This window comes from Staurois parvus, unplaced genomic scaffold, assembly GCF_062004578.1.
Source record: "Staurois parvus isolate SC_StPar_1 unplaced genomic scaffold, SC_StPar_1.0 ptg000105l, whole genome shotgun sequence".
Classification (NCBI taxonomy): Eukaryota; Metazoa; Chordata; class Amphibia; order Anura; family Ranidae; genus Staurois; species Staurois parvus.
This window is the reverse complement of record NW_028317901.1, coordinates 6552704-6572407: the sequence shown is the minus strand read 5'-3', so window position 1 is coordinate 6572407 and position 19704 is coordinate 6552704. Positions and strand designations below refer to the sequence as shown.

Genomic DNA, 19704 nt, shown 5'->3' with positions numbered 1-19704 from the left:
CCCACTTCCGGTCCTAGGCGATCGGAAGCGGAAGGTGTCCATCCCTCCCTCCTTTCCCGTAGTCTTCTAGGACACGTGACAGGTCCCAGAAGACTACAGGACCATTCAGGAAGTGCAGCGCTACTTGCGCATGCGCAGTGGGTACCCGGCTGTGAAGCCGCAAGCTGTCACAGCCGGGTGCCCACACTGAAGATGCCGGCCTCCTGGAATACAGGACGGCCAGTGAAACGAGCTGCGGGACACACACCGCAGGACCGAGGGACAGGTAAGTGGCTGTTTTTTAAAAGTCAGCAGCTACAGTTTTTGTAGCTGCTGACTTTTATTTTTTGATAGGTTGAGTGGAACTCTGCTTTAATGTATCCAGGTGACTTATACCTTGCTTTTTCCAGGACAAACTGAGCCTTTTGGTGGTAAATGGATATTTCCTATTGATATTATCAAAGGGAAATTGGCTCAAATAGTAAAAAATAGTAAAAAAATGTATTATTTTTTAACTTTAGCTATATATATCTTGTCGTTATCATAACCCACCACCCAAAAACTTCCCAGTCTAAATTCTCCTACTCCTGGAGGTCGCAGCGACACTGCATATGTGTACATTATTCACTGTTTGTACCAATCGTAGGGCCAGAACCATTAGTGCACTACTGCTTTTGTTATCCCACCTAAGACCCAATGACAATGACACTGATCAGTTACTACCGATCACTGTGATAGCCACTCATAGGCTATCACAATGATCAATGATCAAGAGCTCATCCTCCTGGCTCCCGAAAGTTAGTACAACTTGGTCTCCATGCTGGGAGCCGAGGATTGCCTAAGGCAAAATATCACCCCTGCTTCTGGTATAAATCAAATTAGTACTGACAGTGTAGGATGTATTGATTGTGCTTCATATGGCTGATATACTTCTTAGTGAAACATTTCTGAAGTTTGGATATGAAGCAAGCAATATTAGCACTACATGACCATATATGAGGCCAAGGTTTGAAATGTCCCTCCATTCTGATAGAGCTGTTGGTGGTGGGGAAATAATGATGGGGACTCTGAAATGTTGCCACCATTGCCCTGTAGTTTCCTGGGGATAAATATCATGATTGGTGAAAACACATCTTTTTTATTACATGTAAACATATAAGAAAGCATATAAACATATGAAACATATGCATAGAAAACATATATTTGTGACAGACAGGCAGCACAGCCTAAGTGTTCAATACTTTAGTTTTTCATCCAGGTTTTGCTGTAGAGCTCCAGTCCACTTCACTTTCTTTTGTTGGTGATCCAATGAATTGAGCTTCCCCAAGGAATTCCTACATATACCCACTACTGTCTCTTTACTGTGTCTCCTATGAAGAAAACTTCATAAGGTAGCACTAAGGCTGGCCAATCCTACATCCACATAAGTGAGGCAGATGGAAGAATTCACCCCCACCAGGGCAATGCACTCTTACAGCAGCACCTGCCACTGTCATGATACACTGGTCAGAGCTGCAGTCTTTGATCGACCAAAAATTTGCCAACATGCCCCTGCTGAACCAAATGAGTTTCAATCAGTGTATGGTCAGCTTAATATGTTTCTAGTCTAAGCACATTCAAACCTTTTTTTTGTTCAAAGTTGTTGTAAAGGCATGTCATGTTTATCTTAATGCATTTCCTGCATTAAGGTAAAAAATGTTACCAATGTTTGTATCACCCCCTCCCCCCCTAAATACTTACCTGGTCCTCACTCAATCCAGCGCTATCCCCTCTTCCTACATACACAGGCAGATAGGCAGCAGTGGGAGCCATTGGCTCCTGCTGCTGTAAATCAAATTCTGTGAGCAGAGAGTGGGCCGTGGGTGCGAGCTGTGCTGTGTGTGCCTATAGACGCACAGCCCAACTTGGGAGCAAGACCTGCATATGTGCCCCCATAAGAAGAAGCTTCCTATGGTGGCACATGGAGAAGAGGAAAAGTCAAGAGCACCATCAGGGGACCCCAGGAGAGGAGGTTTGGGCTGCTCTGGGCAATACCATTGTTTAATAACATGTTTGTTATGTAAAAAAAAATATATTGTTGTCTTTACAACTTCTTTAAATGTAGTTGATGTTTTAGTGGGCTGCAAAGAGTAAAGGGACTAGAAATATAAAACACCTTATTTACAGTGAGCGGTCTGTCTAACCATAGAAGATTCTTTATTTTTTTGATTGGCCAGCAGCCTGAATGAAAAAAGTGAATGGTTTCCTCCATCCACATACGTGTGGTGGATAGAGGAATCCTTCCTGCTGGGACACTGATCAGCGGCTCCAGCCGTCTGATTGAGAAAAGTTTTTCAGGTTCAGCAAAACTTGATCTAATGATCGACTTCTGTTGAACAGGCAAAGTCACACATGGATCAAAATTTGGCTGGTCCCTGATGAACTGGACGAATTTCGGTCCACCTATGGCGAGCTTTAATTGCTAAACCTGCCTACTAGTCAAGCATTCTGGGACCTAACGACATTCCCAGAAATGAAGACAGGTAGGAGAGGATATGTGGTAAATGTTAGAGTTAGCCCACACTCTAAATGGGACTCTTAGGATCCATGCACACCAGCATTTTTTTAAGCTCCTAGAAGCTAGCTAGGAGCAGAAAAAAATATGCTGATAATAAGTAGTGTTATCCTATGTGTCCATGTACACTACTTTAGGCTATTAGCATTTTTTGAGCTTCAGTATCTAAAGAAGCAGAAAATAAAAAGTTTTTGTAGAGTTTTTAGGAGTGTTTTTCCAGCAGCAAAAAAACACTTAACGCTCCTAAACGCTACTAAAACGCTCCTAACAGCTTTTTTCTAGCTTCTTTTTTCCTTCTACATGTACTGTAAAAACACTACTAAAATGCTAACACTCCTAAATGCTTCTGAGCGCTACTAAAATGCTGCTAAAAACCACTATTACCAGCGTTTTTTCACAGCTTTTTTTGAGCCTTTAACCACCTCCCGCCCACCATATAAGGTAATGATGGGCACAAGGCGGTTCTTTCGTTCTGGGAGGACGTCATATGACGTCCTCCCACTCTAACCACGCCTGCGCGCCCCCGGGGGTGCACAGTGCATTGATCAGTGGTGCGCTATGTTCCTAGGACACAGCGGATCACCGATCAACAGGAAGAACCAATGACGTCAGCTCTGTCATGTGATCAGCTGTGTCCAATCACAGCTCATCGCATGTAAATAAGGAAATGCCGGTTATCGGCATTCCTCTCCTCACGAGCTGTCACGCTGACAGCTCGTGAGGAGAGGAGAGCCGGTAATCGTCATTCCTCAGAGGGGACATGTACACTGATCATCAGGGCATTGATGATCAGTATAGCCCTAGTAGTGCCACCTGTCAGTGACCATCAATGCCACCTGCTGGTGCCCATCAGTGTCACATCAATGCCACATATCAGTGCCTACCAGTGCACATCAATGAGCTGCCTTTCAGTGTCACCTGTCAGTGCCAGGCAGTGCCACCTATCAGTTCTGACAATCAGTGCCGCCTATCAGTGCCATATATGAGTGCTGCCTTTCAGTGCCCATCAGTGATGCCTGTCAATGCCCATCAGTGCCACCTACCAGTGCCTCCTCATCAGTGCTTCCTATCAGTGCCCATCACTGCAGCTTCATTATTGCACAACAGTGAAGGAGAAAAATCACTTATTTACAACCTTTTATAACAGAAACTAAGAAACTTTTTTTTTCAAAATTTTCATTTGTTTTTGGTTTGTTTAGCAAAATATATAAAACCTAGAGGTGATTAAATACCACCAAAATAAAGCTCTATCTATCTAAAAAAAATGATAAAAATGTTCTTATGGGTACAGTGTTGCATGACCGCGCAATTGTCATTCAAAGTGCGACAGCACTGAAAGCTGAAAATTGGCCTGGGCAGGACGGGTGTATAAGTGCCCGGTAGGCAAGTGGTTAATAAAACGCTAGTGTGCATGGAGCCGTATTGCATCTGTCTTCTTTTCCAGGAACCTCTGTCACTTTATTAGCTCAGTAAGCCCAGGCCATTCATTCTGTATGACACAGATGTTCTAAGACTTTGGCTGCAACTTGCATATCAAGTTATTTACAAAAACGTTTTCCCTGTTTCTCCTTTCTAGTACCTTCCATATAAGAATATGAGGATGGTGCAGCTGTTTTTCTCTGGTTCAGGACAAATGGAACTCAGGCCTCCAAGGGACCCAGTCTTTCCAACTTGCAAAAAACAAAACAAAACGCTGTGCCCGTTTGCACAGAGGAAGTAAACTTCACTCCGGGAAGTTCCGTCTTCTTTAATATCAGTCATGAACTTGCTTGCGTTTTATATTCTGAAACTTTTGTTATCTTTAAAGCAAAAAAGTTGAAGGATTTTTAAAGATCTATTATGAGGGGCCTTATGTGCGAGAAAAGGGTGGTACGCACGGAACTGCACATGCAGTACATATCACAGCTGCTTGCTATCTCTGGACACTCGTTGGTTGTTTAACGCCAAGAGAATCAACATTATTTAATATTGTTTTGGTTTTTTTCTTTACATGACTTTTTCTAAATCATGATACCTTCTCATCATTATAAGGAAACGGTAACACCGATAACGTGGAGTACAAATGACATATGCTTTTTCAAGGGCTTATATCAGCGATGTGTTTCAGAAAAGGATGCCATTCTGACCTTCAAGATGTCTTCTAGAAGATGTCTCAGGAACAAAGGACACACGCACACTTATGGAAAGCTTTGTCTGATGGAAGCAGTGAAGAGCAGAAGTAACACCCTGTAACTTACCTGCTAGATGGGAGCAGACCTGCAGAATGGTAGACTTTATGCTTTGGCAGTTTGGATATTTAAGGTGTTTTCCGGTTTTCACATGCTTGTCACTCAACGTAGATGCCAAACAAGCAAAAATATTTAAAGACATCATTTGGCCGTCCTGGATAAACAGTTACTTTTGACAGGTGATCTTTTTCTTTAGATAACCTGATAAGTTTGTTCATGAAGGATGCAACGTGCGCAATGAACTATCACAAGGGCTAATATGCAAGAGAGTATACTCCTTTGGTTTATGAACTTAGTAAAGATGGAGGTCAATACACACTGAAACCTCTACCATGAAAAGTCACTGAACTTCCAAAGGGCATTGCTTGCCTGGGAGAACGTTCATAGGAATTTGTATGGATTCTCCCAGAATTAACATGGTGCCTTTTATAATCATGCTGAGTTTCTGAACATTTCAAGAAAATGATGAATGACTTTTCTTTTGTTCTGGAAATGCGCGTATTTATTAAAGATATGGAAAATTACTTCTGTTTAAATTAAAACAAAGTGTGTTGTAGATTTATTTATTCTTTACTTCCTAGAGTATACTAGGGGGTTGATTTACTAAAATTGGAGCGTGCAGAATCTGGTGCAGCTGTGCAAGGTAGCCAATCAGCTTCTAAGGCTCCATTCACACCTATGCGTTTTTTAGTGCTTTTTGCAGAAACGTACTACAGTCCATTTAACATGGTTTCCTATGGAACATGTTAACATCTATGCTTTTTTGAGCTGCTGCATTTTTGGAAAGTGTCAGAGACTTTTTTAAAAAACAAAAAGCAGCATTTTTGCTACAATAGAGTTCAATGGAGAAGCTGCTGAAATGCATGGTAGCTCGTTTTTACCGTGCTTTGCATTTTTATTCTGCCCAACAACAAAAAAAATTCTACTTTAACAAAAGAAAAAAAAAGAAAAGCTGAACAAAACGCAAAACACATCAAAAACGCGTGTAGAAAAATGCAAAACAAACGGCAAAAAGCACTGGAGAAGGTATCAAACACAAAATGCACATATGTGAACCATACAGCTTGTTCAGTTAAGCTTTGGCAATAAAACCTGGAAGCTGATTGGTTTCTATGCAGAGCTGCGCCAGATTTTGCACTCTCCTGCTATACTAAATAACCCCCTAAATCAGGGGTCTCCAAACTGTGGCCTGGGGCCAGATGTGGCTCCCTGCTTGCTTTTACCCCCGTTGGGGCACTATTTCATCCACTGATACCAACAGTGGGGCATAATTCCCCCACTGACACCAACAAAAGGGCACAATTCCTCCCAATGACACCAATGATGGGGCACAATTCCTCTCAATGACACCAGTAGTGGGGCATAATTCCTTCCAATGACACCAACGATGGAGCCAATTCCTCCCACTGAAACCAAAGATGGAGCATTGTTTTTTTTCCAAGTGACGTCAGGACCTTTCTACTCCCAATGGCCACAGTGTGGCCCCCCCCAAAAGTCTAAAGGACAGTGATCTGTCCCTTTGTTCAGAAGATACAGAGATCCTTGGCCTAAATGATTAATGTGAACCAAGTCAGCCTTGGTTCTGTCCTTGATGCTCCTGGATCGGTTATTCTTTCTAGTTGATTCTGTAGTTGATATTTTTTCAGCTCTGGAAATATCTTGCATACTCCTTGCTTAATCAATTTGTTTAGCCAGTAGGAAAATGTGCCTATGAAGTTTGACAACTTATTCACAAATGTCTCTCCACTGAAAATTTTTCACATTCTAATGCCTGGAAGTGTTAAGTGCTGAAGGGCTCATATAACCCGGGCTGATACTTGGGATCTTGAACCCCTTCTTTGCCTAACCTGACTAACAGGATGGAGCAGGCTATATGTGAGGCATCACACAAAGACTTCAGCTTATTAATAGGAAAACTGGTTATATGTACTGATTCCAGGAAATAGAGAATTTGAAAAAAGGAGCTGCTTACAAATCTAGACTTGATAAAACATGTTATACATACTGGCTTCATCAAGTAAAGATTTGGAAATGCATTTCTTTCACTTTTACTTTTACCTAATTCCTTTTCAATGAAAGAACAGCTTTTATGAGGTTCACCTCCTGACAGTCCTCATTTGCTATGTGCCTACTACTCTGTTACATCAATAATAAAAGTCGTATAAATCTAAAAATAAAATATTGCATCTTTTGGTGGCTTCGGTGATTTTCTTTAGTTAGTTTTTTTCCCTTTATGTTCACTGGGTTATTTGGGAAGTAACACACTTCTTGTCCTATGGTGTCTCTACTCTGGGTGGAGATGCAATGGAGACACCTTTGGACAGCAGCATTGTCAGCGTGTGGCGAGGGGTGTTTTAGATGCACTAGTAGCTTTAGATGGACTTGACCAACAAACCAATTGTATACAATTATGTTGTTAGCTGTGACTGGTCAAAGCAGTCACGTGATACAGACAGGGCCAATCACGGCCATCTATATCATGCGATGAGCTTTGCCCAATCACAGCTAATCACAACAAAATACTGAATGAATCCGTTTCATTCAGTAACAATGATTGCAAATATCAATGAAATACATTGGTATTAGCAATCATAATGTGTTAGAAAAAAAAAAAGTAGTTCAATGTTACTATAGTAACATCGTATTACTTTGGTCACAGTGTGTTGAAAAAAAAATAGTAAAAAAAGAAAAAAATAATGTAATAAAAAATAATTGAAAAATTTGAAAAATAAAACCAAATTAAATTATTATTTTAGTTTTTTTACATACTGTCACCAGTCAGTGTCTCTGATCACCACCACACCAGTTATATAATAACTGTGATTTTTTTTTTTTTAATTTCTACATTTTCCAAAAAATTGTAACAAAAAAATTACAATCTCCAAAAAACTCACCATGCCTCTTAGTAAATACCTTAAACTGTCTATTTTCCAAAAATGGGTGATTTGGGGGGTATTTGTACAATCGTTTTCAGGCCTCAAGAAATTAGATGGGCCATCAGTACATCAGGATTGATCAATTGTCAGATATATATACCTTGGATTGTGGACTCTTTAACTTTCCTGCAGACTAAATAATATACACTAATTTGGGGTATTTTCACCAAAGAAATGTAACAGAATACATTTTGACCTAAATTTATAGAAGAAGAAATGTTATTTATTTGCAAAATTTTATGACAGAAACAAAGAAAATGCGTTTTTTTTTAAAGTTTCAGTTTTTTTTGTTTTATTTAGCAAAAAAAAAAACACCCAGTGGCAATTAAATACCACCAAAAGAAAGCTCTATTTGTGTGAAAAAAATTATAAAACTTTCATATTATTATTATACAGTATTTATAAAGCGCCAATAGTTTGCTCAGCGCTGTACATTACAAATGGGTACAATGTTGCATGACCGCACAATTGTCATTCAAAGTGCAACAGCGCTGAAAGCTGAAAATTGGCCTGGGCAGGAAGGGGGTAAAAGTGCCCGATATTGAAGTGATTAAGTAAACCTAAAGTGGCAACAAAAATACAAATCAAAACTAGCTGAAATAGTGTTAGAAAAGAGAGTTGTAAACCTCAGACATGAAATATGAACAAAGCATATCCCTCTACAGTGTGTACTTGTCTCCATCCAGAGAACTAAGTGTCATTTTTTGGCTGCTGCTTCGTTTCTCTGTTATCAGCAAGAACCACTGACAGGTTTTCCTGACACCAAGAGCTAAAAAGGTGACAGGGGACGGATCTCCAGCACACAGCTTGTGATTGACAGCCTCAGCTCTGTTCCTGTGTTCTGCATGAAGGGGGTGTGTCCCTTTCCTCTAGTCGGGTCTGAGAGTGAAACTGCAGCTCCCTGCTCCCTGCTCCCTGCTTTTCAGAGCTGAGAGATCATGTGTAAAGTCTGCACTTTGAACGGATATAGAGAACAGAAGACTGAAAACAGTTACAGCTTATGTAGGAATTAATATCATCTCTGTGTATCACCTGAGGCCATACCCTTCATTGGGAATGTGTAATGGTTTACAACCACTTTAAGTTTGCTACTATACCATTTGTGCCTGCTGCAGTTAATTAGGTAGTACTGGAGCCCTTATTTTGCTGGATCCTTCAGCAGTCATAGCTATACATGTGCCCACAAGCTAGCCAAAGGTATTGAGCAATTACACTTCTCACAAAACAAGATGCAAAATGCATATTTAATGTCTTGTGACACGTAACAAAAGAGGGGTATACTTTTACATGAAATAGAATATGTGCATTGTGTATTTTGGAACCAAAGCTGTAAAGAAACAATACAATTTGACAGTTATGTGATTTATAGCAAAATGCCTGTTTGGTTGGTTGTCATACTCTTTGTAGTGTATGTTCACAGCTGTGCCAAGTTAAAGCCGCAGTTTACCAAACATATTAGTTATATGTAATGGTGTTCATTCCATTACCTTCAGGCTGTTGATTGTTAATATCTTCCATTCAGTGCCTCCTGGATATTGCTCTGATTGGCTATCTTCCAGGGCTGTGAGGGGTAACAGCAGCCACAACCTGTCTGAAAGGTTGTGCCACTTACCCGCCCTTTTTGACCTCCTTGTTATACACAAAATCTGTATTACAATTCTTGCACAATGTATTGCGTTCTGTGAATGGGAGAGGAGCAGATGAATGACAGGATTTCCACCGCATATATGAAATATGTGAAATTTCCTTGCTACTAAATATTCCACAGTCAGCTGTTAGTGGTATTATAACAAAAGTGGAAGCAACTGAGAACAACAGCAACTCAGTCAAGAAGTGGCAGGCCATGTAAAATGACAGGCTATGGTAGGCCATGGTGTGGGGTTGTTTTTCAGGGGTTTGGCTTGGCCCCTTAGTTCCAGTGAAGGGGACTCTTAAGACGTAAGCATACCAAGACATTTTGGACAATTTCATGCTCCCAACTTTGTGGGAACAGTTTGGAGATGGCCTCTTCCTGTTCTAACATGACTGCACACCAGTGCACAAAGCAAGGTCCATAAAGACACGGATGAGCGAGTTTGGGGTGGAGGAACTTGACTGGCCTGCACAGAATCCTGACCTCAACCCGATAAAACACCTTTGGGATGAATTAGAGCAGAGACTGCGAGCCAGGCCTTCTTGCCCGACATCAGTCCCTGACCTCACAAATGTGCTTCTGGAAGAATGGTCAAACATTCCCATAGACACACTCCTAAACCTTGTGGACAGCTTTCCCAGAAGAGTTGAGCTGTTACAGCTGCAAAGGGTGGGTCAACTCAATATTGAACCCTACGGACTAAGACTGGGATGCCATTAAAGTTCATGTGTGTGTAAAGGCAGGCGTCCCAATTCTTTTGGCAATATAGCGTGTATATATATATATATATATATATATATATATATACATGATAGCATCATGCAGTTGCTGCAGATTTGTTGGCTGTACAATCGTGATGTAAATCTCCTTTTTCACCACATCCCAAAGGTGCCCTATTGGATTGAGATCTGGTGTCTGTGGAGGCCATTGGAGTACAGTGAACTCATTGTCATGTTCAAGAAATCAGTTTTAGATGATTTAAACTTTGTGACATGGTGTATTATCCTGCTGGAAGTAGCTATCAGAAAATTGGTACACTGTAGTCATAAAGGGATGGACATGGTCGGCAATAATACTCAGGTAGGCCATGGCGTTTAAAAGATTCTCATTTGTTACTAAGGAGCCCAAAGTGTGCCAAGAAAATATCCCCCGCACCACTACAGCACCATCCTGAACCGTTGATACAAGGCAGGATGGATCCATGCTTTCATGTTGTTTGCGCTACATTCTGACCCTACCATCTGAATGTCACAACTGAAATCAAGACTCATCAGATCAGGCAACATTTTTCCAATCTTCTATTGTCCAATTGTGTTGAGCCTGTGCAAATTGTAGCCTCCGTTTCCTGTTCTTAACTGAGAAGAGTGGCATCCAGTGTGGTCTTTTGCTGCTGTAGCCCATCTGCTTCAAGGTTCGACGCATTGTGCATTCAGAGATGGTATTCTGCATACCTTGGTTGTAATGAGTGGTTATTTGAGTTACTGTTGCCTTTCACTTTCAATTAATTTTTACTGAAATAAATTTGTACAAGATGCTTTGGTTACCGTTGTCATGTGTACTGGTAAAAGCATGAAGTCAAAGACTTATGAGTCAAGAGTGGTAATACATCACATTCATGAACTGTGACAAGTGACAAACCATTTGTGAGTCACTGCTGCCTTTTTATCATCTCAAACTAGTCTGCCCATTCTCCTCTGTCCTCTGACATCAACAAGGCATTTTCATCCACACAACTGGATATTTTCTCTTTTTCGGACCATTCTCTGTAAACCCTAGAGATGGTTGTGTGTGAAAATCCCAGTAGATCAGCAGTTTTTGAAATACTCAGACCAGCCCGTCTGGCACCAACAACCATGCTACATTCAAAGTCACTTAAATCCCCTTTCTTCCCCAATTCTGATGCTCCTTTGAACTTCAGCAAGTTGTCTTCACTACGTCTAGATGCCTAAATGCATTGAGTTGCTGCCATGTGATTGGCGGATTAGCAATTTGTGTTACCAAGCAATTGAACAGATGTACATAATAAAGTGGCGGGTGAGGGTATTTACTAATGCTAGCAGCATAAGTTTAAAAAATAGTCAATGTTAAATGAAAGAGTGAAGTTTGACTTTAAAATAATATATGAAGTAATTGTGAGTGCTGCACATATATTCATTTTTTATTGTAGTATCTGTGTTACCTTAGGTATTATAAAACTTTGAAAACTTTTTTGTTAAGGCACAGCCTTCAGTTTACTAGACCAGTTAGATCTTCATCCAAACTTGTAAATTTGCAAAGAAAGAATGATAAAGGACAGTAAAATGGATGCATCAGTCTTGTCTCATGTATAAAGAAATGTACACTACAGAAGGTGTCCAGAAAAAGGGATTGGCAGATTCACAGACTGCCTGTCCAACAGTTGTAAAAAATAAAGCTGAGGCTTGTCTTTGTAGTGCATGTACTGTTAGGTGCAGGGGTGGCCTGACCATTTGGAAACTCGGGCACTGCCCGAGGGCCCAGGGTCAGTAGGGGGCCCCATGAGATGCCACTGGTACCTTTTTTTAGGCTTTTTTGAGTTTGGGCAAGGACACAGAGGCCCCATGATCCCCTATTGCTCGAGGGCCCCATGCATTGTCAGTCCGCCCCTGGTTAGGTGATGGATAAGAGTAGGAGCCCTTAGAGGCGAATGAGAGCTCAGGCTTGATATCACCAATGTTGTGATATCCGCTAGTCCAAAGAGCAGACAGAAGTTGGGGCCATGACATGGAACAGAACTCCAGAATCTGAAAGTATTACTAGCCATTATATTGTACAACACATACACGTGGATCTTAAGAGTATGTACAGTATATTACTTTGAAAATCCTTTAAAAGTAAACCAGTTTCTATACATATGCTTCTATCTATGATATGATATTCTGTATCAGCAGAGAAATTGCAATTGAGATGGAGATTAGATAGACAGAGGACGCTTAATGGTTTTGCTGTGGGGCCCCATCAAAAATAGTAATGCTCCAGGGGCAAAAGCTTTTATGCAGATATTCATTTCTAAACATTTTATAACTTTTGAACCTGTTCCACAAGAACTCTTTAAATTCCTGTATAACTCTAGAAAAGAGGACACAGATGCATGCTCTGTAATATTATATTGATTCCACCAACCTATGACAGAATGGAAGGTAGAAGGATACAACGCTTGGTGAAATCTGGTACGTGCTACCTAGGACGTTTTATACATCATTCCATAGTAGGTATGGCTCTAATCAGGTCCTGTACATATTATACATACATTACATAAAACAGGAATTCTTCAGATACATCTGCTCCTTCAAATTAAGATTTCATTTCTTTTTGTCTCCAAAAAAGAATTTTTTTGGTTTCTCATTCTGTGAATAAAACAAGCCAGCTGTTAGTAGTAGTACAAGCACAAGTATAGCCCACCCTTATGTAAATGCAGAACATGTTAGGTCTCTTATCTTTAACACACTGAGGGTGATTTACTAAAATTGAAGAGTGCAAAATCTGGTGCAGCTCTGCATGGTAGCCAATCAGCTTCTAACTTCATCTTGTAAAAAAAAATGGAAGCTAAAGACTACAAATCGAACAAAGCTTATCAAAATACATAAAAATATCATGTTGGCCATCACTAGTTATTCTTATTACCATTATCACCATTATCACAGAGACAGGAATTGATGCAAAATGTGATAATTGTAAGCTCTAACGAGCAGGGCCCTCTGTTTCCTCTTGTACCAAACTGTATTGTAACTGTAATGTCTACCTTCATTTTATAAAGCACTGCGCAAACTGTTGGCGCTATATAAATCCTGTATAATAATAATAATAGTCACTACAAATTAAGGGGGAATGTTTTAACAAAAACACCTGAACTTGTGATAGAGGTGGAACTTCTTCTCCCTCTGTAGACATTTTCACTCCTCTCCAGTGAAGTACACCACTGAGTCAACATGGAATCCACCCAAGTGTACAAAATGGACACCAGATATGGGATACAAGTTTTTCACACTCAATATGTTTGAACAAAGTGTTTCCAGCTGTATTATTACAATATTTCATAGTGCCCCACAACATTTTTTTCTATAACTAAAAATGTATTTGCTTTGTTGCACCTACTCTCTCAAACAGAGCAAATTACTCTGGGAATTTTGAAGATGTAGACAGGATATAGGCAATTTTTTTTTTCAAAGTCGTCTGAAATCTCAAAGCTTTGTTTATAAGTTCCGGCACCTCCCTCACAAAAATTAAAAGTCTGCAGCTTCAAATACTTTAGCTGCTGCCTGTTAATATTAGAACACTTACCTGTCCAGGGATCCAGTGGTGTTCTCACCCCGAGCCGATTCATCAATCGGCTATCGGGTGCTGGCGCCGTCACTTTGACTAAGAGAAACCGGCAGTGAAGCCTTGCAGTCTTCTATGGCGCAAAGCGCACTGAGCTTTGTGAATGGGCCTTAGTCTTCTGGGACCTGTGTGCCAGAGAGCTGTGGGGGGGAAGGGGGACTTCCAGCTCAGTTTGGCGCAGCGAAGTGAGTCCGAAGTGGAAGCAGGTACCTGTCAAAACCAGGTACCCACTCCCACCACCCAAAAGGTGCCAAATGTGGCAGCAGAGGGGGGAGGAGGCAGATAAGCGGAGCTTCTACTTTTGGGTGGAACTCCACTTTAAAGGCCGTATGGACCTGACAGCAGGACAGCAGGGCGTTTTATACACAATCCAGTGGCTACAGCCACCAAGATTGGGTATAAAACTGACAGGCAGACTCCTGCTTGTCTGGTGGAAGCAGTCAGGTGTCTCCGCTGCCCCCGATTGCTTCTACAGCCCCTGGTTCCAATGCTCCCCTCCCTGCAAGCACGCTCCTGCCATGTTACTGGGCTCCGCTTGTCCATCTGCAGACACGGGAACAGCTATGGCAGGTGTATGCAGGTGGAGGGGAGAGAGGAGAGCGGATGAATGTCCGCTCCCCTCCCCTTCTTCGTGTGACCTGGAAGGCTACGTCCATGATGTCACTTCCAGGTCATGGCCATCACTTTCCCGGCTAGAATAGCCGGGGAAAGATGTATTGCAATGCGATTGCAATACATTGCAATACATCTAATGGATCTAATGGATCACAGAGCAGATATGCAGAGTCTTTTAGACCCTGCATGTCTCAATAAAGAGAACTTGTCACCAAAAAATCATCACATCACAGTGTGTCTCCTATGTGATGAAAAAAAAAAGTTAAGTAAAACTAAAATTTAGGTTTTTTTGTAAAAAAATAAAGTTACACCCAAGCACATATCATCCCTCCCCCCAAAACATTTTGAGGCCCCCTTCACCCCCACATATAAGCATATATGAACGTAAATGCATAAATGAGGGTGGCTACGCATCAAAATTGCGACCAGGGGCGGACTGACAACTCATGGGGCCCCTGGGCAATAGGGGATCACGGGGCCCCTGTGTTCTCGCCCACACCCAAAAAAACCTATGAAAAAGACAATGAAAGGTACCAGGGGCATCTCATGGGGCCCCCTACTGACCCCGGGCCCTCGGGCAGTGCCCGAGTGCTCAAATGGTCAGTCCGCCCCTGATTGCGATACACATGTTACATTTTGCCACGCACGCTGGAGTGAGCAATAATTCTAGCACCAGACCTCTTCCGTAATGCTAAACTGATGACCTATAGGGGCTTTTGAAGAGTCGTCTATAGAAAATATAGGGTAGTGAGGTTTGTCGCCACTTCATAGGGGCACACAAATTTAAGGTTTGGCACATTGGGTATCTATTTACTTGGCACAACCTTGTCGTTTATATTTTACCAAAAATGGGGTTAATTTATTGCGTTTTTCTGATCCAAAATTCACTTTAGTGTGATTTTTACTGAAATTTTGCGTTTCCTAGACCTTTGCAATAATATCGTGTGACATAAAAAATTTAAACGACCATTATTTTGATTTTCTAGGGTGTCTGCTTTCTGAAAATATATAATGTTTGGGGGGCTTGCGTAATCTTCAGGCCTACGATGATTTTTGAAACGTGTGCAAAAAATGCCCTGGCAGCAAAAGTGTTATAGGGTAAGTTCACCTTTCATAATGTTACACCCATATTCACGGTGTAACATGTAACATGTTATGAAAGCACCGGCCCATGTTTCCCACTGATACCTTGCTTTGACAGCTAGGGGGTGCGATCTTCTCCCCTCCGGTAGCTGTCATATTTTTTAAAAACGTGGCCATGCAGGGTGAATTAGAAACTACAAATCCTGTCCCAGCAGCCTTAGCGGCTGTCGGCTTGTAGTCCTCAATTAACTACCACGGCACAGTGGAGCACTATGGTAGCTTGTTGAATCTTCCTGTCAGTATATCTGCCTACTCGTACATCCTGTATGGCCAAGCAGATATACTGACAGATCTGCAGGAGACTTGCATGGCACCAGCGATCTGTTGATCGCTGGTGCAATGATTTCAAGGCTCCTGCAGCAAAAAATAATAAATGCACATTTGTTACCTGCAAAAAAATGTGCATTTACTTTTTTTTATCAAAATGTGAACTTATCCTTTAATAAATCTATTGATAGCACCTTGATTAATTCAACACAACAGCAAACACATATAGCACTGATGTGTATAAAGAGCTTCAGCTTAAACAGAGCTTCAAGAATGATTTTTTTCTGCAAACTTACACCGATTCTTGACGCAAAGGCCAGTTAAAGAACACACTGGGGTTGATTTACTATTACTGAAGAGTGCAAAATCTGGTGCAGCTCTGCATAGAAACCAATCAGCTTCCTTTTTTTTTCGTCAAAGCTTAATTGAACAAGCTGACGTTATGCTGGCCATACACTATACAATTTTCTGTCCAATTTCTGCCCAATTTCCTTTAGATTTACCTTCAACTATGTAGCGCAAGAGCTTGCCAAAATGGATACAATTGAAAGTGTTGTTAGGTTTGACCTCATATTATACGGTTTTTGGTAAATCTAAACCAAAAACCTTAGAAGCTGATTGGCTACCATGCACAGCTGCACCAGATTCTGAGTGCTCCCATTTTAATAAATCAACCCCTATGTATTTTATTAAATGGATTCTAAGCATTCTCTGATTGGATGAGGTAGAGAGGCGAGATAGATGATGGCATGATCTCCACCTTGTCCAATCAGAAGCTTAGTATTCATTGAAAAAAATACAAAGCATTCTCTGAAAGGTGGCAGTGCAACGGGAGCGACCCCCTGTGTTCACTGTACAGAGGGGAAGCTGCAGGAACAGTACCCAGAAGATCACAGCTGTATGTAGTGCAGAGTACAGTGATTTTCAGTGTGAACCACGGCTTATGCAACTCTGTTGGGCAGGACATTCAGGTTTGTGACCTGAATTGTCTCTACTGCAGATAATCAAAACCTCCCCTCCCCCAACATATCACTTGGCAATGAATGTATGGCATTAAACACATGTCCAAAGAAATATTCCCAATGCACAGGTTCCTGGAAATGGCTGTAAAGTAAGTGGGTGCTGTAGCGACTACCAGCTTGGAAATGGAAGCAATACAGAACAGAAGATATGTCATTAGCACACCAAGGATCTCTGAAAAGTAGATCAATACTAGTAATAGAGCAATAGAAATCAATAACATCCTTTGGCTTAGTACTATGAAAACCATGTTTCTATAGTACTACTGTAAGTCAAACGATGACATTGATTGCTATTATTATACAGGAGAAACTCAAAAAATTAAAGTATTGTGCAAAAGTTCATTTATTTCAGTAATGCAACTTAAAAGGTGAAACTAATATATGAGATAGACTCATTACATGCAAAGCAAGATAGTTCAAGCCGTGATTTGTCATAACTGTGATGATTATGGCTTACAGCTCATGAAACCCCAAATCCACAATCTCAGAAAATTAGAATATTGTGAAAAGGTGCAATATTCTAGGCTCAAAGTGTCCCACTCTAATCAGCTAATTAAGCCATAACACCTGCAAAGGGTTCCTGAGCCTTTAAATGGTCTCTCAGTCTGGTTCAGTAGGAATCACAATCATGGGAAAGACTGCTGACCTGACAGTTGTGCAGAAAACCATCATTGACACCCTCCATAAGGAAGGAAAGCCTCAAAAGGTAATTGCAAAAGAAGTTGGATGTTCCCAAAGTGCTGTATCAAAGCACATTAATAGAAAGTTATGTGAAAGGGAAAAGTGTGGAAGAAAAAGGTGCACAAGCAGCAGGGATGACCGCAGCCTGGAGAGGATTGTCAGGAAAAGGCCATTCAAAAGTGTTGGGGACCTTCACAAGGAGTGGACTGAGGCTGGAGTCAGTGCATCAAGAGCCACCACACACAGACAGTTCCTGGACATGGGCTTCAAATGTCATATTCCTCTTGTCAAGCCGCTCCTGAACAACAAACAACGTCAGAAGCGTGTTACCTGGGCAAAAAAAAAACAGACCTGGTCTGTTGCTCAGTGGTCCAAAGTCCTCTTTTCTGATGAGAGCAACTTTTGCATCTCATTTGGAAACCAAGGACCCAGAGTATGGAGGAAGAATGGAGAGGCACACACAGCAAGATGCTTGAAGTCCAGTGTGAAGTTTCCACAGTCTGTGTTGATTTGGGGAGCCATGTCATCTGCTGGTGTTGGTCCACTGTGCTTCATTAAGTCCAGGGTCAACGCAGCCATCTACCAGGAGATTTTGGAGCACTTCATGCTTCCTTCTGCAGACGAGCTTTATGGGGATGCTGACTTCATTTTCCAGCAGGACTTGGCACTTGCCCACACTGCCAAAAGCACCAAAACCTGGTTCAATAACCGTGGGATCACTGTGCTTGATTGGCCAGCAAACTCGCCTGACCTGAACCCCATAGAGAATCTATGGGGTATTGCCAAGAAAAAGATGAGAGACATGAGACCAAACAATGCAGAAATGCTGAAGGCCGCTATTGAAGCATCCTGGTCTTCCATAACACCTCAGCAGTGCCACAGGCTAATAGCTTCCATGCCACACCACATTGAGGCAGTAATTGCTGCAAAAGGGGCCCAAGCCAAGTACTGAGTACATATGCATGCTTATACTTTTCAGAGGTCCGATATTGTTCTATGTACAATCCTTGTTTTATTGATTGCATGTAATATTCTAATTTTTTGAGATTGTGGATTTGGGGTTTTCATGAGCTGTAAGCCATAATCATCACAATTATGACAAATCACGGCTTGAACTATCTTGCTTTGCATGTAATGAGTCTATCTCATATATTAGTTTCACCTTTTAAGTTGCATTACTGAAATAAATGAACTTTTGCACGATATTCTAATTTTTCGAGCTTCACCTGTACTTACATAGTTTGCAATTGAATCAATGTTCATGTTATTCTAATGACACTTTGGTGGGTTTATGATGTCAATATGGTCCTGGGAGCAGGGAGCAGTTAATGTTCTGCTTTGTGATTGGTGCTCACATTTGGTGGTCCTGCCCTAAGGTATGCAGACTCTGGTTCAGGGCTTACGCTCTCCTCCACACTATGTTTCACGCAGATGTTAAACGCAACCCATATGAAGAGCTATTATTTAAACCAAAAGAAGACCTACTCTGCCCCAAACAACAATTGGCATCACATTTGTTTACAGCCACCAAATGGACTATAGTGAAAGCATGGAAGATCCCCCTCCTCAGTTTTGAGGCGGTCAAACATCGGATGAACTTTATACTGGTTAATGAGAAATTGACAGCCATACTGCTATACAACCATGACAAGTTCCTCTGGGTTTGGCAACCTTGGATGGCCATAGTCCAGCCGTCTAGGTTTGACAACGCCCATCTGTTTCTTTAGTGGTCCTGTACCGTGATCCCCTAGGACCCTTTTTCTTCCTCATTTTCTTTTTCTGCTTTTCCTTTTAATTCAGCATCTGAGTTGATTATGATTTTTCTTTTTGGACCCTAGTTATCCTATATAAATCGCTAGATATCCTCCGGACCCAAAGGATTGGTGTATTCACACCTTCTTCTATATGGTTAGACATATCGCTTTATATGTTGTTTTCATGTCTAACTAAAGATTTGTATGGATGAATCATAGGCTTTCACATACTAATCAAAACTGTTAATTTTTTTGCATCCTTAACTCTTATATATATTGTAACCACTACTTTTGTTTGCTTCTGTAACTCAGTGCATTTACCTCGTTTTGTTTGAGGAATTGCACGTTTATTTACTCTGCACTGTAATTTCTAACTGGATTTGTTTGATGGAAATGATAAATGTTGGTTTACACTGCACTTGTCACATGCCAGAAGAAGGGGTCCTGAGCTGCCCCAAAATGTTGCTGTTTTACTAATAACCGATGTGATAGTTTAACTGCTTCCCGTCCGATCCATGTATGTAAATGGATCGACGGGATGCATGCCAATGCGG

At 41.2% G+C, this 19704-nt stretch overlaps 2 protein-coding genes across 2 annotated transcripts in view; one reads left to right on the top strand and one right to left on the bottom strand.

Moving 5' to 3' along the window:
* The window catches only part of CIB2 (calcium and integrin binding family member 2), a 51060-nt gene extending 44108 nt beyond the window's left edge, over positions 1 to 6952 (top strand). Inside the window, exon 6 of the mRNA XM_089671451.1 lies at positions 4110 to 6952. Coding sequence (XP_089527577.1) covers positions 4110 to 4131 — 22 coding nt within the window. The 3' untranslated portion in view covers positions 4132 to 6952. The remainder of the gene's footprint in view (positions 1 to 4109) is intronic.
* A 4633-nt stretch (positions 6953 to 11585) lies between these two features.
* The window catches only part of SH2D7 (SH2 domain containing 7), a 41201-nt gene continuing 33082 nt past the window's right edge, over positions 11586 to 19704 (bottom strand). Inside the window, exon 6 of the mRNA XM_089671465.1 lies at positions 11586 to 12695. Within this exon, the coding sequence (XP_089527591.1) occupies positions 12651 to 12695 (45 nt within the window). The 3' untranslated portion in view covers positions 11586 to 12650. The remainder of the gene's footprint in view (positions 12696 to 19704) is intronic.